Raw genomic sequence first — 23183 nt, forward strand, 5'->3', positions numbered from 1 at the left:
ATTTATCACTTGAAGGACATGTGGGTTGTTTCCCCCTTCAGCCCTTATGAATAATGCTGCTGTGGAATATTCATATACAAATTTTTGTGTTTTCATTCCTCTTAGGTATAGACCTAGGAGTGTAATTGCTAGATCAAATGATAGCTGTGTTTAACATTTTGAGGAACTGCCAACCTTTTCTCCAATGCCAAAATCTTTTTAAACCTGCTTTTCTTTACCCATGTATAGTGGACTTGTGTTTAGTTTTTCATTTTGTACATCTATAAAGATGAAATTTACGGTTAATGGCAGTGGTTCTTTTTTTAAAAAAAATCTTATTCGGGAGGGATCTACTTTTGGTTGGCAGGAACTATGTTTTGTTTAGCTCTTTGAAACATAGACGGCTTCTTGAGTCTTCTGAAAACTAGAGGAGTGAAAAATCCACTGTGAATTTGAGTAGGGCAGTGTGAACCTGAAGTTCCACGGCCGTGGCCTTTGAGCGAATTCCATCCCCGATTTAAAGTGAGAAAGGAGGCGCCTGAACCTCAGCTCCCATTGGAGGCGGAAAGAGTCCAAGCCAGTGGGCGAATTCCGTTTTGAGATCAAAGCAGCCAGTCCACGGAGGCTCGGAGGCTCATTCTGACCTCTGGTCCCAGACTAGCGCCTCGGGAAAGTAGCTCCCACTCTCCCTTTACATTCTGTCCTACCGTTTTGGTATTTGAAAGTAAAATGGGATGACCGGCAATGAAAGCTAATGAGAAATGCCCTAGGGTGCAGTTGGAGTCACGCAAACACCATCGAAAGTAGGAAAGGCCAGGATATCAAGGGGCTCTGGAAGTGTACGTGGCACTCACTCTGGAGGGGATGGGGGAGCAGAAGGGATACTAATACCTTCAGCTGCTGCTTTCACCTGGCTTTGTAGCTTTCTTTTTTTTTTTTTTTTTTTTAATTTTTTTAAATCTCTGAAAACATAGGCAATTGGCTGCCCCACCCCAGCCACAGTTGTCTGGCTGGGCCACACCTGCCAGCTGTTGCTTGCATCCGTCCCTGTAAAGTGCTGGAGCCATGGGTGAACTGAGCAGAGCCCGTGGGCTGCCTCCTGGGCTGCGTTTAGCAGGATGACTTTAGTTTGCTTTCATTATGAAAATGCAGACAGTTCTCGCCCTGGGCCCCCTCGGGATAGAGTGATTTGGCCAGAAAACCAGGTTCCTGCAACTCTAATTTTCTTTAGCTAGATCAGATGAAAGATTTGATCTAATCTTTGAGTTCTAGCAGCCAAATCACTGAAAGATGTTTGATTACTGAAGAGCCTTACCTCAAAGTGCTTTGTATATATTTAAGATTTGTATAGGCATTTCTGCTTTAAAGGGATAGGTGCATTCCTGAAAAAAAATCTTGTGTTCTATAAATCTTTTGCACAATAAGAATATGAGTTCTTACAGGAGACCTGGGGTGGGGAGGCCACTCAAACTCTATACAATTTGGTAACCAGAGCACATTAACAAAACCAGTAACAATTCTAATTTAAACAAACAAACAAACAAACAAACAAAAACTACCCAGAACACACTGCAGTCCCCATTGGCAGTTGGGCCCAGCCTGTCTGTCCTTAGCCGTGGGCCCCGGGATTTGTGCCTCCTCCTCACAGTGCAGCTCCAGGGCGCCTTTCACTTCCTGACAGACGAGCTTTGCCCTCAACATTAAAAATCAGATTCTAGGCATAGTCTTCGTCAGCAACGAATTTTTTTTTTTTTTAATGCAGGGGAAACGTCGTTGCACCTTCATTTATGCTCACAGCTTCACCCTGTAGAGCATAACATTTGGTGGAAGGAAGGCATAATGGTTCTTTGAGCCACTAAGAGAAGGAAATTCTGCAAGGTTTTCTGCCTTTTTTCTTAATGTATTCATGTAATGCCAAAGCTCTCTCTTTGTTAGAAAGCTGGCCTGTCACTGCTTCAAAACATCAATGCCAGAGGCGGGGCAAGATGGCAGACTGGTGAGCTGTATGTTTTAGTTACTCCTCCAGGAAAGTAGGTAGAAAGCCAGGAACTGCGTGGACTGGACACCACAGAGCAATCTGACTTTGGGCATACTTCATACAACACTCATGAAAACGTGGAACTGCTGAGATCAGCGAAATCTGTAAGTTTTTGCGGCCAGGGGACCCGCGCCCCTCCCTGCCAGGCTCAGTCCCGGGAGAGGAGGGGCTGTCAGCTCTGGGAAGGAGAAGGGAGAACTGCAGTGGCTGCCCTTATCGGAAACTCATTCTACTGATTCAAACTCCAACCATAGATAGACTGAGACCAGACACCAGAGAATCTGAGAGCAGCCAGCCCAGCAGAGAGGAGACAGGCATAGAAAAAAAACAACACGAAAAACTCCAAAATTAAAGTGGAGGATTTTTGGAGTTCTGGTGAACATAGAAAGGGGAAGGGCCCTGAGGCAGTTATGCAAATCCCGAAGAAAAGCTGATCTCTCTGCCCTGTGGACCTTTCCTTAATGGCCCTGGTTGCTTTGTCTCTTAGCATTTCAATAACCCATTAGATCTCTGAGGAGGGCCCGTTTTTTTTTTTTTTTTTTTTTTTTAATCCTTTTTTCTTTTTCTAAAACAATTACTCTAAGAAGCCCAATACAGAAAGCTTCAAAGACTTGCTATTTGGGCAGGTCAAGTCAAGAGCAGAACTAGGAGAGCTCTGAGACAAAACGCAATAATCCAGTGGCTGAGAAAATTCACTAAACACCACAACTTCCCAAGAAAAGGGGGGTGTCCGCTCACAGCCATCATCCTGGTGGACAGGAAACACTCCTGCCCATCGCCAGCCCCATAGCCCAGAACTGCCCCAGACAACCCAGTGTGACGGAAGTGCTTCAAATAACAGGCACACACCACAAAACTAGGCGTGGACATTAGCCTTCCCTGCAACCTCAGCTGATTGTCCCAGAGTTGGGAAGGTAGAGCAGTGTGAATTAACAAAGCCCCATTCAGCCATCATTTCAGCAGACTGGGAGCCTCCCTACACAGCCCAGCAGCCCAGAACTGCCCTGGGGGGACGGCACTCACCTGTGACATAGCACAGTCATCCCTCAACAGAGGACCCGGGGTGCACGGCCTGGAAGAGGGGCCCACTTGCAAGTCTCAGGAGCCATACGCCAATACCAAGGACTTGTGGGTCAGTGGCAGAGACAAACTGTGGCAGGACTGAACTGAAGGATTAGACTATTGCAGCAGCTTTAAAACTCTAGGATCACCAGGGAGATTTGATTGTTAGAGCCACCCCCCCTCCCTGACTGCCCAGAAACACGCCCCATATACAGGGCAGGCAACACCAACTACACACGCAAGCTTGGTACACCAATTGGACCCCACAAGACTCACTCCCCCACTCACCAAAAAGGCTAAGCAGGGGAGAACTGGCTTGTGGAGAGCGGGTGGCTCGTGGACGCCACCTGCTGGTTGGTTGGAGAAAGTGTACTCCACGAAGCTGTAGATCTGATAAATTAGAGATAAGGACTTCAATTGGTCTACAAATCCTAAAAGAACCCTATCAAGTTCAGCAAATGCCACGAGGCCAAAAACAACAGAAAATTATAAAGCATATGAAAAAAACAGACGATATGGATAACCCAAGCCCAAGCACCCAAATCAAAATACCAGAAGAGACACAGCACCTAGAGCAGCTACTCAAAGAACTAAAGATGAACAATGAGACCATAGTACGGGAGATAAAGGAAATCAAGAAGACCCTAGAAGAGCATAAAGAAGATATTGCAAGACTAAATAAAAAATGGATGATCTTATGGAAATTAAAGAAACTGTTGACCAAATTAAAAAGATTCTGGACACTCATAGTACAAGACTAGAGGAAGTTGAACAACGAATCAGTGACCTGGAAGATGACAGAATGGAAAATTAAAGCATAAAAGAAAGAATGGGGAAAAAAATTGAAAAAATCGAAATGGACCTCAGGGATATGATAGATAATATGAAACGTCCAAATATAAGACTCATTGGTGTCCCAGAAGGGGAAGAAAAGGGTAAAGGTCTAGGAAGAGTATTCAAAGAAATTGTTGGGGAAAACTTCCCAAATCTTCTAAACAACATAAACACACAAATCATAAATGCTCAGCGAACTCCAAATAGAATAAATCCAAATAAACCCACTCCGAGACATATACTGATCACACTATCAAACACAGAAGAGAAGGAGCAAGTTCTGAAAGCAGCAAGAGAAAAGCAATTCACCACATACAAAGGAAACAGCATAAGACTAAGTAGTGACTACTCAGCAGCCACCATGGAGGCGAGAAGGCAGTGGCACGATATATTTAAAATTCTGAGTGAGAAAAATTTCCAGCCAAGAATACTTTATCCAGCAAAGCTCTCCTTCAAATTTGAGGGAGAGCTTAAATTTTTCACAGACAAACAAATGCTGAGAGAATTTGCTAACAAGAGACCTGCCCTACTGGAGATACTAAAGGGAGCCCTACAGACAGAGAAACAAAGACAGGACAGAGAGACTTGGAGAAAGGTTCAGTACTAAAGAGATTCGGTATCGGTACAATAAAGGATATTAATAGAGGGGAAAAATATGACAAACATAAACCAAAGGATAAGATGGCTGATTCAAGAAATGCCTTCACGGTTATAACGTTGAATGTAAATGGATTAAACTCCCCAATTAAAAGATATAGATTCGCAGAATGGATCAAAAAAAATGAACCATCAATATGTTGCATACAAGAGACTCATCTTAGACACAGGGACACAAAGAAACTGAAAGTGAAAGGATGGAAAAAAATATTTCATGCAAGCTACAGCCAAAAGAAAGCAGGTGTAGCAATATTAATCTCAGATAAAATAGACTTCAAATGCAGGGATGTTTTGAGAGACAAAGAAGGCCACTACATACTAATAAAAGGGGCAATTCAGCAAGAAGAAATAACAATCGTAAATGTCTATGCACCCAACCAAGGTGCCACAAAATACATGAGAGAAACACTGGCAAAACTAAAGGAAGCAATTGATGTTTCCACAATAATTGTGGGAGACTTCAACACATCACTCTCTCCTATAGATAGATCAACCAGACAGAAGACCAATAAGGAAATTGAAAACCTAAACAATCTGATAAATGAATTAGATTTAACAGACATATACAGGACATTACATCCCAAATCACCAGGATACACATACTTTTCTAGTGCTCATGGAACTTTCTCCAGAATAGATCATATGCTGGGACATAAAACAAGCCTCAATAAATTTAAAAAGATTGAAATTATTCAAAGCACATTCTCTGACCACAATGGAATACAATTAGAAGTCAATAACCATCAGAGACTTAGAAAATTCACAAATACCTGGAGGTGAAACAACACACTCCTAAACAATCAGTGGGTTAAAGAAGAAATAGCAAGAGAAATTGCTAAATATATAGAGACGAATGAAAATGAGAACACAACATACCAAAACCTATGGGATGCAGCAAAAGCAGTGCTAAGGGGGAAATTTATAGCACTAAACGCATATATTAAAAAGGAAGAAAGAGCCAAAATCAAAGAACTAATGGATCAACTGAAGAAGCTAGAAAATGAACAGCAAACCAATCCTAAACCAAGTACAAGAAAAGAAATAACAAGGATTAAAGCAGAAATAAATGACATAGAGAACAAAAAAACAATAGAGAGGATAAATATCACCAAAAGTTGGTTCTTTGAGAAGATCAACAAGATTGACAAGCCCCTAGCTAGACTGACAAAATCAAAAAGAGAGAAGACCCATATAAACAAAATAATGAATGAAAAAGGTGACATAACTGCAGATCCTGAAGAAATTAAAAAAAATTATAAGAGGATACTATGAACAACTGTATGGCAACAAACTGGATAATGTAGAGGAAATGGACAATTTCCTGGAAACATATGAACAACCTAGACTGACCAGAGAAGAAATAGAAGACCTCAACCAACCGATCACAAGCAAAGAGATCCAATCAGTCATCAAAAATCTTCCCACAAATAAATGCCCAGGGCCAGATGGCTTCACAGGGGAATTCTACCAAACTTTCCAGAAAGAACTGACACCAATCTTACTCAAACTCTTTCAAAACATTGAAGAAAATGGAACACTACCTAACTCATTTTATGAAGCTAGCATCAATCTAATACCAAAACCAGGCAAAGATGTTACAAAAAAGGAAAACTACCGGCCAATCTCCCTAATGAATATAGATGCAAAAATCCTCAACAAAATACTTGCAAATCGAATCCAAAGACACATTAAAAAAATCATACACCATGACCAACTGGGGTTTATTCCAGGCATGCAAGAATGGTTCAACATCAGAAAATCAATGTATTACAACACATTAACAAGTCAAAAGGGAAAAATCAATTGATCATCTCAATAGATGCTGAAAAAGCATTTGACAAAATCCAACATCCGTTCTTGATAAAAACACTTCAAAAGGTAGGAATTGAAGGAAACTTCCTCAACATGATAAAGAGCATATATGAAAAACCCACAGCCAGCATAGTACTCAATGGAGAGAGACTGAAAGCCTTCCCTCTAAGATCAGGAACAAGACAAGGATGCCCGCTATCACCACTGTTATTCAACATTGTGCTGGAAGTGCTAGCCAGGGCAATCCGGCAAGACAAAGAAATAAAAGGCATCCAAATTGGAAAAGAAGAAGTAAAACTGTCATTGTTTGCAGATGATATGATCTTATATCTAGAAAACCCTGAGAAATCGACGATACAGCTACTAGAGCTAATAAACAAATTTAGCAAAGTAGCGGGATACAAGGTTAATGCACATAAGTCAGTAATGTTTCTATATGCTAGAAATGAACAAACTGAAGAGACACTCAAGAAAAAGATACCATTTTCAATAGCAACTAAAAAAATCAAGTACCTAGGAATAAACTTAACCAAAGATGTAAAAGACCTATACAAAGAAAACTACATAACTCTACTAAAAGAAATAGAAGGGGACCTTAAAAGATGGAAAAATATTCCATGTTCATGGATAGGAAGACTAAATGTCATTAAGATGTCAATTCTACCCAAACTCATCTACAGATTCAATGCAATCCCAATCAAAATTCCAACAACCTACTTTGCAGACTTGGAAAAGCTAGTTATCAAATTTATTTGGAAAGGGAAGATGCCTCGAATTGCTAAAGACACTCTAAAAAAGAAAAACGAAGTGGGAGGACTTACACTCCCTGACTTTGAAGCTTATTATAAAGCCACAGTTACCAAAACAGCATGGTACTGGCACAAAGATAGACATATAGATCAATGGAATCGAATTGAGAATTCGGAGATAGACCCTCAGATCTATGGCCGACTCATCTTTGATAAGGCCCCCAAAGTCAGTGAACTGAGTCATAATGGTCTTTTCAACAAATGGGGCTGGGAGAGTTGGATATCCATATCCAAAAGAATGAAAGAGGACCCCTACCTCACCCCCTACACAAAAATTAACTCAAAATGGACCAAAGATCTCAATATAAAAGAAAGTACCATAAAACTCCTAGAAGATAATGTAGGAAAACATCTTCAAGACCTTGTATTAGGCGGCCACTTCCTAGACTTTACACCCAAAGCACAAGCAACAAAAGAAAAAATAGATAAATGGGAACTCCTCAAGCTTAGAAGTTTCTGCACCTGAAAGGAATTTCTCAAAAAGGTAAAGAGGCAGCCAACTCAATGGGAAAAAATTTTTGGAAACCATGTATCTGACAAAAGACTGATATCTTGCATATATAAAGAAATCCTACAACTCAATGACAATAGTACAGTCGGCCCAATTATAAAATGGGCAAAAGATATGAAAAGACAGTTCTCTGAAGAGGAAATACAAATGGCCAAGAAACACATGAAAAAATGTTCAGCTTCACTAGCTATTAGAGAGATGCAAATTAAGACCACAATGAGATACCATCTAACACCGGTTAGAATGGCTGCCATTAAACAAAGAGGAAACTACAAATGCTGGAGGGGATGTGGAGAAATTGGAACTCTTATTCACTGTTGGTGGGACTGTATAATGGTTCAGCCACTCTGGAAGTCAGTCTGGCAGTTCCTTAGAAAACTAGATATAGAGTTACCATTCGACCCAGCGATTGCACTTCTCGGTATATACCCGGAAGATCGGAAAGCAGTGACACGAACAGATATCTGCATGCCAATGTTCATAGCAGCATTATTCACTATTGCCAAAAGATGGAAACAACCCAAATGTCCTTCAACAGATGAGTGGATAAATAAAATGTGGTATATACACACGATGGAATACTACGCGGCAGTAAGAAGGAATGATCTCGTGAAACATATGACAACATGGATGAACCTTGAAGACATAATGCTAAGCGAAATAAGCCAGGCACAAAAAGAGAAATATTATATGTTACCACTAATGTGAACTTTGAAAAATATAAAACAAATGGCTTATAATGTAGAATGTAGGGGAACTAGCAATAGAGAGCAATTAAGGAAGGGGGAACAATAATCCAAGAAGAACAGATAAGCTATTTAACGTTCTGGGGATGCCCAGGAATGACTATGGTCTGTTAATTTCTGATGGATATAGTAGGAGCAAGTTCACAGAAATGTTGCTATATTAGGTAACTTTCTTGGGGTAAAGTAGGAACATGTTGGAAGTTAAGCAGTTATCTTAGGTTAGTTGTCTTTTTCTTACTCCCTTGTTATGGTCTCTTTAAAATGTTCTTTTATTGTATGTTTGTTTTCTTTTTAACTTTTTTTTCATACAGTTGATTTAAAAAAGAAGGGAAAGTTAAAAAAAAAAAAAAAGGAAAAAAAAAAGATGCAGTGCCCCCTTGAGGAGCCTGTGGAGATTGCAGGGGTATTCGCCTACCCCACCTCCATGGTTGCTAACATGACCACAGACATAGGGGACTGGTGGTTTGATGGGTTGAGCCCTCTACCACAGGTTTTACCCTTGGGAAGACGGTTGCAAAGGAGAGGCTAGGCCTCCCTATGGTTGTGCCTAAGAGCCTCCTCCCGAATGCCTCTTTGTTGCTCAGATGTGGCCCTGTCTCTCTAGCTAAGCCAACTTGAAAGGTGAAATCACTGCCCTCCCCCCTACGTGGGATCAGACACCCAGGGGAGTGAATCTCCCTGGCAACGTGGAATATGACTCCCGGGGAGGAATGTAGACCTGGCATCGTGGGACGGAGAACATCTTCTTGACCAAAAGGGGGATGTGAAAGGAAATGAAATAAGCTTCAGTGGCAGAGAGAATCCAAAAGGAGCCGAGAGGTCACTCTGGTGGGCACTCTTACGCACACTTTAGACAACCCTTTTTAGGTTCTAAAGAATTGGGGTAGCTGGTGGTGGATACGTGAAACTATCAAACTACAACCCAGAACCCATGAATCTCGAAGACAGTTGTATAAAAATGTAGCTTATGAGGGGTGACAATGGGATTGGGAAAGCCATAAGGACCACACTCCACTTTGTCTAGTTTATGGATGGATGAGTAGAAAAATAGGGGAAGGAAACAAACAGACAAAGGTACCCAGTGTTCTTTTTTACTTCAATTGCTCTTTTTCACTCTAATTATTATTCTTGTTGTTCTTGTGTGTGTGCTAATGAAGGTGTCAGGGATTGATTTGGGTGATGAATGTACAACTATGTAATGGTACTGTGAACAATCGAAAGTACGATTTGTTTTGTATGACTGCGTGGTATATGAATATATCTCAATAAAATGAAGATAAAAAAAAAAAAAAAAAAAAAGACATAATGCTGAGCAAAATAAGCCAGGCACAAAAAGAGAGATATTGTATGTTACCACTAATGTGAATTCTGTGAAAAATGTACAATGTTTTATACTGTAGAATGTAGGGGACCTAGAGATACCAATTAGTGGAGGGGGAATGATAATCTAATAAGAACAGATAAACTATGGAGGGTAATCTCAATGTTATTGGAATGCTCAGGAATGATTATGGTTTGTAAACTTTCTTGGATATAGTAAGATCATGTTGGAAGCAATAGAGTTATTTTAGGTTTTTTTTTCTCTTATTCCTTTGTTTTCTTAGGGGTTGTTAATTTTCTTGGGGTATGGTAGGAACATGTTGGAAGCAATGTAGTTATTTTAGATTATTTGTTTTTCTTACTCCTCTGTTTGGACATGGTTTATTAATTTTCTTGGGGTATGGTAGGAACATATTGGAAGCAAAGTAATTATTTTAGGTTATTTGTTTTCCTTAATCCATTGCTTTGTTTGAAATGTTGTGGGGTTTTTTTGGTTGTTTGCCTGTTTGTTTTTAATTTTTTGATAAACAAAGTTAAAAAATTGAAAATAAATCAGTAGAAAAATGGGAGTAAAAACTAAATGACATACCCCACCTCCATGGTTGCTAACATGACCACAGACATAGGGGACTGGTGGTTTGATGGGTTGAGCCCTCTACCATAAGTTTTACCCTTGGGAAGACGGTTGCTGCAAAGGAGAGGCTAGGCCTCCCTGTGTTTGTGCCTAAGAGTCTCCTCCTGAATGCCTCTTTGTTGCTCAGATGTGGCCCTCTCTCTCTGGCTAAGCCAACTTGAAAGGTGAAATCACTGCCCTCCCCCCTACGTGGGATCAGACACCCAGGGAAGTGAATCTCCCTGGCAACGTGGAATATGACTCCCAGGGAGGAATGTAGACCTGGCACCGTGGGACGGAGAACATCTTCTTGACCAAAAGGGGGATGTGAAAGGAAATGAAATAAGCTTCAGTGGCAGAGAGATTCCAAAAGGAGCCGAGAGGTCACTCTGGTGGGCACTCTTATGCACACTTTAGACAACCCTTTTTAGGTTCTAAAGAATTGGGGTAGCTGGTGGTGGATACCTGAAACTATCAAACTACAACCCAGAACCCATGAATCTCGAAGACAGTTGTATAAAAATGTAGCTTATGAGGGGTGACAATGGGATTGGGAAAGCCATAAGGACCAAACACCACTTTGTCTAGTTTATGGATGGATGTGTAGAAAAGTAGGGGAAGGAAACAAACAGACAAAGGTACCCAGTGTTCTTTTTTACTTCAGTTGCTCTTTTTCACTCTAATTATTATTCTTGTTATTTTTGTGTGTGTGCTAATGAAGGTGTCAGGGATTGATTTAGGTGATGAATGTACAACTACGTAATGGTACTGTAAACAATCGAAAGTACAATTTGTTTTGTATGACTGCGTGGTATGTGAATATATCTCAATAAAATGATGATTTAAAAAAAATGCTAAAAGACAAAATAAAATAGTTTTTCATAAAAAAAAAAAAAAAAAAAGAAGTTGAAGAAAATACAATAAAATATTAGCATGGGTTAATTTTAGATATGTGTTATTGTCTTTATTCTTTTTAAAAATATTTCTTAAAATTTAGAAAAAGAAAAATAAGAAATAGAAATGTACTCATTCTAAAAAATTTATTTCCATTCTAAAAAAATGTTTAACACTGATTTTGGAAAAAAAAAAAAAAACTAAATGACAAATAGGGTGGGATGGGGGGATGGTTTGGGTATTCTCTTTTCACTTTTATTTTTTATTCTTATTCTGATTCTTTCTGATGTAAGGAAAATGTTCAGAAATAGATTGTGGTGATGAACGCATAACTATATGATCATACTGTGAACAGTTGATTGTATACCATGGATGACTGTATGGTTTGTGAATATATTTCAATAAAACTGAATTAAAAAAAAAAAAAATCAGTGCCAGCCAGCGTGGCTGCCATATTATACTGATGTCATCTCCCCCCTTTTAAACGTGGTTATTTGGCGCTATAGGTATTTATATACTCCCCCCGACAGCATTTAACATTTGAAAGTCCCAAGCATTGCTGCCTTTCACTCCTAAATACTTAAACCTGGCTTTCCTAAAAGCAAGAACATTCTCCTACGTACAGTACAAGTGCCACACTTGGGAAGTTTCCCGATGAGCTAATTTATACCCATATTCCAGTGCCCCGGGTGCCCATTAGCGTCCTTTACGGCCTCTCTAGCCCGGACTCTGGTCAGAGAGCAGGCCCGAGCGCTTTCAGTTGGTGTGTCTGTTCAGGCTCCTTTCAGGCTCCTTTCATCTGGAACTGTGCCTAGCCTTTTTCGTTTTTTTTTTTTTTTTTTTTTTTTTCCATGACACAGACCTTTTTGAAGAGCCCAGGCCAGTTGCTGTATAGAATGCCCCTCGATTTGGAATTTTCTGGTGGTTTCCTCATGAGGGGATTCGGGGTAGACTGTTTTGCAGGCTGCGGTCTCAGGGATGGTGCATCCTTCTCGGCACATCACAAGAGGCCTGGGATTTGTTCGTGGTGCCCTGATTGCCCTTCACGTGCCTCACCTTCTTTCCTGCTGGCAGGTGCATTTACGATGTTTTTATAGCGTCTCCTGTAAAATGTTCAATCCAGCATTGTAGTCGTTTCAGCAGGAGGGCTTGGCTACATAGCTGACTGCCTTCTTGCTGGAAGCAAACTGGCTGAAGCCTGCGAGTGGAACCATCCTCCCTCCACACTGCTGCCCGCGTGCTCCTTCCCTCTTTCCCCATCACCATGGACAAGTGTCAGCACTCCCGGGCCTGACGCCGAGGCCCTCGGGGATGTGCCCCTTGCTGCTTACCTCCCCGACTCGTCTCCTGCCATCCCCAGCCCACCAGTGTCCAGCAAACACATCTTCCCCTTAGTTGCTCATTTAGACCCTGCTTGTTTGGGGCCCCAAGCTGGGCCCTGCCTGCTGGAAATCTGTGGTCACAGCCAGTATTTGTGTTGTGATCATTCATTCATCTGGCCCTGTGAAGAAGGAACTCACAGTCTGTGAGGGTGACAAACCAGCAGTCAGACAGGTCCGGTGGGGTATAGTAGGGCCACTGGGTGGGGACCGTGCCTAGGGGCTCTGATTCATAGAGGAAGGGGAGAGGGGGAGGCGGGAGCAAAGCAGGCTTTTGAGAAGTACTCTCTTAACTGCACCAGAAGTGGAGCAGTTCTCCAGAAGCAGACAGGGAGGGGGTAGTCAAGTGTGCAAAGTGAGGGAGCAGTCCCAGGGCTGCTGGTTATCCAGGGCGTGGTGGTCACCTCTCCCTCCAGGGAGGGCACCACGGTGGCTTCAGAGTGGCGATGGATCAGGAGAGAGCCATGCTGCTTATGCCTGTGCCCCTGGCCCTCTGGTCTGGCAGGCCCCGAGCCCTCCTGGCCTGTCTGCGGAACTCCTCCTCCTCCCCAAAGTCCAGCTCAGGCCTTCCTCCTCCAGGAAGCACGACACATCCTGGTGACTCATCCCCATCTCTGTGCTTTCACTGTGCCTGCAACAGGCTTCAGGGCCGGGGTGGGGGTGAAGGGGTTACTGTCCCCCTTCCTCTAACGGAGCTCTTGAAGGTCTAAGAATGATGCTAATTCAGCTCAGGGTTCCTAGTCCCTAGCAGTGCCACCCCAGCTCACGGTAAAGTCAGCCAACAAAAAATGAGTGGTGGCAGCATGCATTTGTAATAAAAGTCAGGCAGCAGGGTTGCAACTTGGCAGATGCAAGGTCTTTTCCTTAGCCATTGACGAAGGAATGTCTTACAGTGGCCCTAGACAAGTTATTTTGTCCAGTCAAACTTCCTTTTTTTTCCCATCTGTAGCACTGAAGAGTTGAGTAGATGGCTTTTTGGAGAATACTTTCAACTCTAGATGTAATGAACTAGGAACAAGATAACTTAATCTCCCTTCTAGTTATCCTCAGAGCGTGTGTGGGAATTTGTGTGTCTGGGACAGTGTAAAGGTAGGCTCTGATCAGAGGGAGGGTGGAGAGGGATGTTTTGTTTCTTTGAAAAAATGTGTGTCTCCACAAGCTCCACAAACCCCAGAGCTGGTGGGGCTGAGGAGCGGCCCTGAGGAGTGGCCTGGTGCTCTAGCCAGGGCATGTGCATGCCCAAGGCCACCCTTGGACTTAGTGGCAGAATCAGCCTCTGAGCATGACTCCCTGCCTAGGGGAACCTAATTGGGATTGCCTGTTTTGTATCATTTTGACCTCTACCCATGCCCAGTAGAATGGCTTCTGGACTTTTTTTGTGGGCTTTGCTTTTTTTTTTTTTTTTTTTTTTTTTAGAATTGTTTTTAAATAATGAAGTGGCAGTCAGAAAGTAAAATAACAAAACACCAGTGTACCCTGCAATGCACAGAATTGAAAATCACCATATCATCATATGTGTTTTGAGTAAATTTAATTTAGAAGAGCTAGAATATTGCCGATAAAATGAAAGGCCCCCTGTGGAGAATGCAGGGGTATTCGCCTACCCCACCTCCATGGTTGCTAACATCACCACAGACATAGGGGACTGGTGTTTTGATGGGTTGAGCCCTCTACCATAAGTTTTACCCTTGGGAAGACGGTTGCTGCAAAGGAGAGGCTAGGCCTCCCTATATTTGTGCCTAAGAGTCTCCTCCTGAATGCCTCTTTGTTGCTCAGATGTGGCCCTCTCTCTCTGGCTAAGCCAACTTGAAAGGTGAAATCACTGCCTTCCCCCCTACGTGGGATCAGACACCCAGGGGAGTGAATCTCCCTGGCAACGTGGAATATGACTCCCGGGGAGGAATGTAGACCCGGCATCGTGGGACGGAGAACATCTTCTTGACCAAAAGGGGGATGTGAAAGGAAATGAAATAAGCTTCAGTGGCAGAGAGATTCCAAAACGAGCCGAGAGATCACTCTGGTGGGCACTCTTACGCACACTTTAGACAACCCTTTTTAGGTTCTAAAGAATTGGGGTAGCTGGTGGTGGATACCTGGAACTATCAAACTACAACCCAGAACCCATGAATCTCGAAGACAGTTGTATAAAAATGTAGCTTATGAGGGGTGACAATGGGATTGGGAAAGCCATAAGGACCAAACTCCACTTTGTCTAGTTTATGGATGGATGTGTAGAAAAGTAGGGGAAGGAAACAAACAGACAAAGGTACCCAGTGTTCTTTTTTACTTCAATTGCTCTTTTTCACTCTAATTATTATTCTTGTTATTTTTGTGTGTGTGCTAATGAAGGTATCAGGGATTGATTTAGGTGATGAATGTACAACTATGTAATGGTACTGTAAACAATCGAAAGTACGATTTGTTTTGTATGTCTGCGTGGTATGTGAATATATCTCAATAAAATGATGATTAAAAAAAAAAAAAAAAATGAAAGGCCCCACTGTTCCCCATTATCAGTGCTGTTCAAAGTTTGGTTAGGCCCAGTCAGAACCTGGGAAGAGCTGGGTCTCCTAAGCCTTTTCTGTCTAGGAGCTGAAGGACGCCGTTTTCCTCTCCTCGAGCTTCTGAATATCCATGAGGGTGTGCATGTGGAACCCCTCAACCCCCTTCTTTCTTACACAAAAGTTAGCCTGCCATACCCATTTTTACATTTGGCTTTTGCTGCTTCACGGTAGGTTCTTCGTAGAGATATTGGTCCGTGGAGATCTGCCTCAGCCTCGTATTCAGCTGTGGGCTTCTTCGGCATGTCTCCTGTGGGCACATAGTGGAGTTGTTGGCAGTCTTTTGCTAATAGAAGCAGTGCCGTAGCAAATAACACCATGTGTGTGCTGTTGAGTGTTTGGGGAGATGTCTTTTTGGGATAGATTTCTAGAAGGGCCCTCCGAGGCAAGCGGCCGCATGGTTGTGTTCACCGTAGTGGGAAAGCCCTCTGCAGGGAGTGTGCCACTGTGTCCCCTCACAGCCTTGCCACCACAAGTGAGAGGTGCAAGTTTGGGGCACATAGTAGGAAGTTGCCTTTCTCTTCCCATGAGTGACATCGAGCACCTTTCCTTATGTTTGAGGGCTGTTTGTGTATCTTTTTTCTATGAACTGTCTCTTTGTGTCTTTTGTCTGGTTTTCTTCCGGTTTGGGGGCTTTCTCTTCCTGTGTTTTGAGCTCTTTGTGCATCAGGGGGCTTAGCCTTTTGTCTGTGATGTAATGCAGTTACCTTCTAATGGACTGTCCAGTTTGTTTTCTCCCCAGAACTGGTGGCAGGCAGAGGGTCCTTTGAAAACCAAAAGCCGATGGAGGCCTGCCCTTCACCCCCATCCACTGGGAGCTAAAACTACTGCAGTGTCCCCACTGCACTTAGGACATGAGAATCCTTAACGGAGCCTGCAAAGCCTGGTTGGCCCAGCTGCCCCTACTTGGACGGTGACACTGGTCTGGAGGGAGTGGCACTCAGGCCTCCTGACCCTGGCTCACCAAGGTCGTGTCCCGCTGGAGTGGCCCTTGCTCGGCTTGGATACTCGGTGCAGGCAAAGCCCCCCTGATACAGCTGCCAGGCGTTAGGGTTCTGGGCTCCGTCCACAAGGGCAAAGGGACCCTTCCGGGCTCTTCTGAGAGCCTGGGGAATCTGTTGTGACTGCATCAGGCTGTGCGGGCTGGGGTTCAGGGAACCTGGCTGTGTGGGACGCGACCAAATTTTCCTCCTTGGCAGTATGGGGCAGGATAATACCTCAGAACCCAACTGCTCTTCTTTCCTCTTCCTCTGTGCCCCGTGGTGCATTTGCTGGATGGTGAAATGGGCCCACATGGCTGCAGTCTGATCACCCGTTCTTTAGGGCTCCCTCCCTGCTTCCCAGTGTGGGTCATGGCTAACAACCGGGGAGCTTTAAAAACCTAAGGATGGCATCAGTTCACATTTCCTATTTTTGTCCCAGCCTTGGAAGCACAGCCTCACTAACCTGCACGCCTCAGACATGGCTCTGATGTCCTTGCTGGTGCTTTACAGGCATCCCCCGGGCTCGTGTAGTTGACCTCACGGGGTTTAAAATAGTAGGGGAATACAAAGGAGAGTTCCAAAGGAGCCAGACCTTCTCCGTTATTCCAGTGTTTTCCTCTGGCTCCAAGATTCTCCAGGTTCCATGTTGTGAATTGTTTGAAGGTGGCGATTCCCATCTGCCCGCAGCTGCATACCTTGCCGGAAGGCTCCAGCTTGCACAGCTCCTGCTGCGCTCTCCTTCTGCCACCCTTTACAACAGGGCCGTCCTGTGGGCCAGTCCCAAAGGCTGAACTGGTCGGCCACAGGCCAGGCCTAGCTTCCCCTCACCTTCCTTGGGTCCTCTTGAAAACCTAAGACTCAGAATTGAAAAGTAAACTGCCTTCTGGAATAAGCAAGGGCTACCTGCCTTGCAGCAAGATGAGGTCTGCTCTGGGCGGTAGGATGAGTCTGTGACTGCAGCAAACCACACTGTTGGCCCCCAGCTGCCCAATGCAGGGTAGGGAGGACGTCAGGGGAGTCGGGTTGGGGCCCAGGACAGTCCCTCACTGGGACCTTCTCACTGGATGGTGGCACGTCCTTCCACTCCACGCCTGATCTGAACTGTGGCTCTAGAGAAGCCTGCTGTTCCAGAAAGGCATGTTCCTCTCAGTCGTATGTATTCCACAGTTCTTGAGTCATGGCCTTGCCCAGCTTCTGTGATTTACACACGTTATCTGCGTCCTGTTTTCCATATGGTCGCCAGTGCGTGCCATGGCTCTCCTTCATTGCAGTCTCCTCAGTGTAGACGAAAGGGGCAGTGGCTTGGCTTAGCCCAACTGAGAGGCAGTGACTGGTGGAGACATGAGCCGTGTGGGACAGGGGAGCCCTAGGTCTGAGGACATAGAAGGATAAGCGTGGTCCCGCTCTTTCCATTCCCTCACCACCAGAGGAGGGAACTGTTAATGGAGGGACTAGCTGCTTTCCACCCCACTGCTTCTTCCTGAGCCTCTGTTGGCTCAGGTTGTGTTCCTGCCCTCTCGGCCCAGCCCATGGCTAAGCAGCGGAGAAGGCAGTGGTGTCGCATGGTTTCTGCCAGCCTGGGGGGTCTTTCCCCAAGCTTCCTTCAGATGAGGCCTGCTCCACCCTCCAGCTCAGGCTCTCGGGGTCCAGGGCCTCGCAGTGAGCGTTTCTGAAGTGTATGAGAAAGAAACCCTCTCAGACCAAACCCCAGTGTATAGGGAAGGAGCTGCTTCCGTCAGCAGAAAAGAATGGGAGGCGTCTCGGTGCTGCCTGGGCGCGAGGGCTCGTCCGCCCCAGCAGGCAAGGGGAAGCACCTCGCACGCCTTTCTCCCGGCCGCTTCCTTCCCCGTCCGCCAAGTCTGTTGTGGCAGAGTGTCTCGTGATAGACGCTGTGCCAGTTTGAGTGTATTGTGTCCCCCAAATGCCATTATCTTTGTAGTCTTGTGTGGGGCGGAAGTTTTGGTGCTGGTTGGATTTGCTTGGAATGTGCCCCACCCAGCTGTGGGAGATGATTCTGATGAGATGTTCCCATGGAGGTGTGGCCCCGCCCATTTGGGGTGGGCCTTGATCGGTGGAGCTATATAAATGAGCTAACTTGGGGGGAGAAAAGAGAGTGCAGCTGGGAGTGATGTTTTGAAGAGAAGCAAGCTTGCTAGAGAGGAGCGTCCTGGGAGAAAGCCGTTTTGAGGCCGGAGCTTTGGAGCAGACGCCGGCTGCCTTCCCAGCTAGCAGAGGTTTTCCGGACACCATTGGCCATCCTCAGGTGAAGGTGCCCGGTTGCTGATGTGTTACCTTGGACGCTTTGTGGCCTTAAGACTGTAACTGTGTAGTGAAATAAATCCCCGTTTTATAAAAGCCTATCCATCTCTGGTGTTTTGCATTCTGCAGCATTAGCAAACTAGGACAGACGCAGACACCATCTGGGGTGGTTTCTCTTCCTGCACCGCAGCCCTGGGCAGTGGCTTCGGGTGGTGGGAGGGAGCCAGGATTTCGTAGTGGCTCTGGGCCTTTTCCTATCTGATCGTCACAGGAAGCATGCCTCTGAGGTGGGGTTAGCCCTCCTTAGGGTGAGGACACCGAGGCCTGGGATGTGGTGCTCGGGTTGGCCGGCTCCTCGCCACAGCCCTGTGCTGGAGGCGGGTTCCCCTCGGCCGGTTGGGCTGTGCCCAGCAGTGGTGGGGCTGGGGCTGGATTTTTTTATTTTTATTTTTTTAAAATTTTGAAATAATTTCAAACTTATAGGACTGGGGCTGGGGTTTTTGTTTTTGTTTTTTTTATGGAGCACAAATCTAATAGATGTGATAATACATGTGAGAAAACCATCAAGTCTGGAAGCTGGGGTGGCGTCCAAGCCTGGGATGTGAAGAGAACCCCAGCTTATTTGGGGTGGGCAGCTTGTTTTCCGGCAGCCGAGAGTCTCTGGTTGGCCATCAAGCCAGAGGCCATCTTGCTTGGCTGATAACACAGCCTCTGCCAAGGCAGGGTGCTCAAAGGCCACACTGTGCCTTCTTAAAAATATGGCAACTGGAGTGCTAGGAGTGGGCTTCCAAGGGTGGCCACAGTACCCGTGGGATTCGGTTGGCAGAGCACCAGGACCTGAGTGAAGCAGGCGGTTTGGGGGGACTCGCTCTGTGGTGGCGCACCCCCAGCCTGCTGCTGCTCGCTTTTTCTGCAAACTGGCCTGTTCTCTCTAATACTTACATACTTGTTTAACACTTCAGGGAAGAAAAATCAGAAGACCAAGACCTCCAGGGCCTCAAGGATAAACCTCTGAAGTTTAAGAAGGTGAAGAAGGATAAGAAAGAAGAAAAAGAGGGCAAGCATGAGCCTCTCCAGCCGTCGGCCCACCACTCCGCCGAGCCAGCGGAGGCAGGCAAAGCAGAGACGTCGGAAGGGTCGGGCTCAGCCCCGGCCGTGCCAGAAGCTTCTGCCTCCCCCAAACAGCGACGCTCCATCATTCGTGACCGGGGACCCATGTATGATGATCCCACCCTTCCTGAAGGTTGGACACGAAAACTTAAGCAGAGGAAATCGGGCCGCTCTGCTGGGAAGTATGACGTGTACTTGATCAAGTGAGTATCTGTACCTCCTGTCTCTCCAGGGCAGGGAGGGCTGGGGGACCGGGAGCTGGGCCAGGCACTGCGAAACTGATGGGCTGGCTTTGCAGTGGCGGTGCTTTCCTGGTCATTGAGCTGTGCAGCCCGTAACCCCACCTCCTAGGGGTGGAGTAAATCATACCCCTCGCAAATGTAGCCAGGTATGTTCAGAGCAACCATGCCCGGCGCTCACTGCCCTGAGTGGGACGTGCTTGGCGGGGCATAGGTGTGTCCGAATCCCTGCTCTGCCGCTCACCAGCTCTGCGCCTGCAGGCCAGTCCCTCCCCTTCTCTGTGCCTTGTGTCCTCATTGCCAGAGGGCCTACCTGAGCGAGGGCACAGTGGGAAGCCCTGAGAACTGTGCCTGGCACGGAGGCTGGGCTCGGCACGCATCTGTCATCAGCAGCGAAGATGCCCGGGGTCAGTGTGCTGCCTCCCAGAAGGACCTCGGGTCTTGTCCCCGCTCCCCCCACGGCCTGGCTGGGGAGGCCGGCAGGAGCCCTCGGGGGTTCCTGCTGTTTTCCAGCTGGAGGACAGTCATCTGAGGGGCTTTTCTCAAAACCAGTTGAGCGGCCTCTCTTCCCCCTGGGAGAATCATCCTGGGGCATAACTGCACATCTGTGAAGTGCCCTGAAACAAAGAGAAGCGACTTAATAGCGCGGTGGAAATGCGTCACTTAGCAGTTTTCAGGGGACGTTGGCTGGGAGTCTCGCTTGAGCCCAGCAATTCTGGGAAGAGTGGGAGGGCATCACCCCCTTGACAGATGAGGAGACAGAGGCCCAAGGGAGGTCAAGCGACATGCCTTTGGCAGGCAGGATGTTCCAGTGCTGAGTCGGGCATGGCATCCCTTTGGTGGCTGGATTTTGGAGAGGCCCCCGGGGGTGCCCGAGGAAGAAGAGCCTTGGTGGCAGGAGGGTCCCCAGGGAGGAGATCGAGGCAGCTGCTGTTTAGCAGCCAACACCGAGCTGTTACAGGCTTTGAGGGTGGCCCCAGGCCACCCACAGACTGACTCTGCTACATCCCCCCTTGGTTCGTTCTTTTCTCCTGTGCCGCCCTGCTTCCTGTAGAGCCTTTTCTGTGGCCTTGTGTCTTCGGGTCACTTTGGCTGTTCTTAGACAGGACTCTTGTCTACTAGGGAGATCAGGAGTCTCGATTGAAGAACGTCTTCTGCTTTGCCCCATCTCTGGCATTTCTGTGGCAATCTTCTAATCGCTCTCTGTGTCTCTCCGTTTTCCCCCACAGTCCCCAGGGAAAAGCCTTCCGCTCTAAAGTGGAGTTAATTGCATACTTCGAAAAGGTAGGCGACACCTCCCTGGACCCTAATGATTTTGACTTCACGGTAACTGGGAGAGGGAGCCCCTCCCGGCGAGAGCAGAAACCACCTAAGAAGCCCAAGTCTCCCAAAGCTCCAGGAACTGGCAGAGGTCGGGGGCGACCCAAAGGGAGCGGCACTGCGAGACCCAAGGCGGCAGTGTCCGAGGGTGTGCAGGTGAAGAGGGTCATGGAGAAAAGCCCTGGCAAGCTCCTGGTCAAGATGCCTTTCCAAGCTTCCCCGGGGGGCAAGGCCGAGGGGGGTGGGGCCACCACGTCAGCCCAGGTCATGGTTATCAAACGCCCTGGGCGGAAGCGAAAAGCAGAGGCCGACCCCCAGGCCATTCCCAAGAAGCGGGGCCGGAAGCCTGGCAGTGTGGTGGCCGCGGCCGCCGCCGAGGCCAAGAAGAAGGCCGTGAAGGAGTCTTCTATCCGGTCCGTGCAGGAGACCGTGCTCCCCATCAAGAAGCGCAAGACCCGGGAAGCGGTCAGCATCGAGGTCAAAGAAGTGGTGAAGCCCCTGCTGGTGTCCGCCATCGGGGAGAAGAGCGGGAAAGGACTGAAGACCTGCCGAAGTCCCGGGCGGAAAAGCAAAGAGAGCAGCCCCAAGGGGCGCAGCAGCACCTCCTCGCCCCCTAAGAAGGAGCACCACCACCACCACCACCACTCAGAGTCCCCCAAGGCCCCTGGGCCACCGCCCCCACCCCCGCCCAAGAGCTCCAAGGAGCCCAGCAGCTCCCCGGAGCCTCAGGACTTCAGCAGCAGCGTTTGCCAAGAGGAGAAGATGCCGAGGGGAGGCTCGCTGGAGAGCGACGGCTGCACCAAGGACCCAGCTAAGACTCAGCCCACGGGGGCGCCTGCCGCCCCGGCCGCAGAAAAGTGCAAACACCGAGGGGAGGGAGACCGCAAAGACATTGTCTCATCCTCCATGCCGAGGCCAAACAGAGAGGAGCCTGTGGACAGCCGGACGCCCGTGACAGAGAGAGTTAGCTGACTTTAACCCGAGTGGATTGAAAAAGCAAACCAACAAGAATAAAGGCAGCTGTTGTCTCTTCTCCTTATGGGTAGGGCTCTGACAAAGCTTCCCGATTAACTGAAATAAAAAGTATGTTTTTTTCTTTCAGTAAACTTAGAGTTTCGTGGCTTCAGGGTGGGAGTAGTTGGAGCATTGGGGATGTTTTTCTTACCGACAAGCACAGTCAGGTTGAAGACCTAACCAGGGCCAGAAGTAGCTTTGCACTTTTCTAAACTAGGCTCCTTCAACAAGGCTTGCTGCAGATACTACTGACCAGACAAGCTGTTTATCAGGCTTCTTAGGATACGCCTGCACCTCCCTCCCACCTGAACCTTTGTGCCCCACGCGGGGCAAGAGTGGCACGCTGCAGTTGGTCACTAGGGACAGAGAGCAGCTCCAAGAACACTCTCGTTTTCTGTGCCATTGGTGCCCCCGTCTCGGCTCTGCCCCGCCCCCACGCCCCCCACCTCCCCCGCTCCCACCCGCGTGGGGACCAGGAGGTGTGAGGCAGGAGAGACAGTTGGATCCTTTAGTAAAGAAGATGGCGAGTGGCTGCGGCCCACGTGCTCCCACCCGAGGCGGTCCAAGTCTGGCCCCACGCTGGCCCCAATCAGAACTCCACGAGGACATTTAACAGAACGACAGAGCAGAGCCTGCTCACTCCGGTTCTGGCCTGGCTGGGAAGGCAGCATTCTTCGGCACTGCTGGGTGTAGACTGGCCTGAGCCAGAGGAGAGGATGGCGGAGGGTGAGGTGGCGCTGCCCGTTCTCAAGGGATAGTCTCTAGTGGGTGGCACTAGAGAGAGAGAGGCCCTGGAGGCAGCAAGAGGAGGACGCAGCAGGCTGGCCCGGGGGTGGGAAGGGGCCAGGGTCAGCGGGGCAAGAGGGATTCCCAGCCCCTCCAAGCTCACAGCAGTCTCTGACTGGGAGTTAGGGGCTTTAGTGGACGGGGGCGGGGTGGGCGGGGGGTGAGGGCAAAGGAGAGGAAAAAGGTTCTTTCAATTATTTTCCAATTCTACTACTTTAGGGACAGCTTAGAATTATTTGCACTATCAAGTCTTCATG

The 23183-nt window shown here is 47.0% G+C and overlaps 1 protein-coding gene across 1 annotated transcript in view; it reads left to right on the forward strand.

The window, feature by feature from the left end:
• The window catches only part of MECP2 (methyl-CpG binding protein 2), a 66891-nt gene extending 44659 nt beyond the window's left edge, over positions 1–22232 (forward strand). The window contains exons 2-3 of the mRNA XM_037820727.1: positions 19420–19770; positions 21036–22232. Of these exons, the coding sequence (XP_037676655.1) occupies positions 19420–19770; positions 21036–22098 (1414 nt within the window). The 3' untranslated portion in view covers positions 22099–22232. The remainder of the gene's footprint in view (positions 1–19419; positions 19771–21035) is intronic.
• The last annotated feature ends 951 nt before the right edge of the window (positions 22233–23183 follow it).

Source organism: Choloepus didactylus, chromosome X (assembly GCF_015220235.1).
Source record: "Choloepus didactylus isolate mChoDid1 chromosome X, mChoDid1.pri, whole genome shotgun sequence".
Lineage (NCBI taxonomy): Eukaryota > Metazoa > Chordata > Mammalia > Pilosa > Megalonychidae > Choloepus > Choloepus didactylus.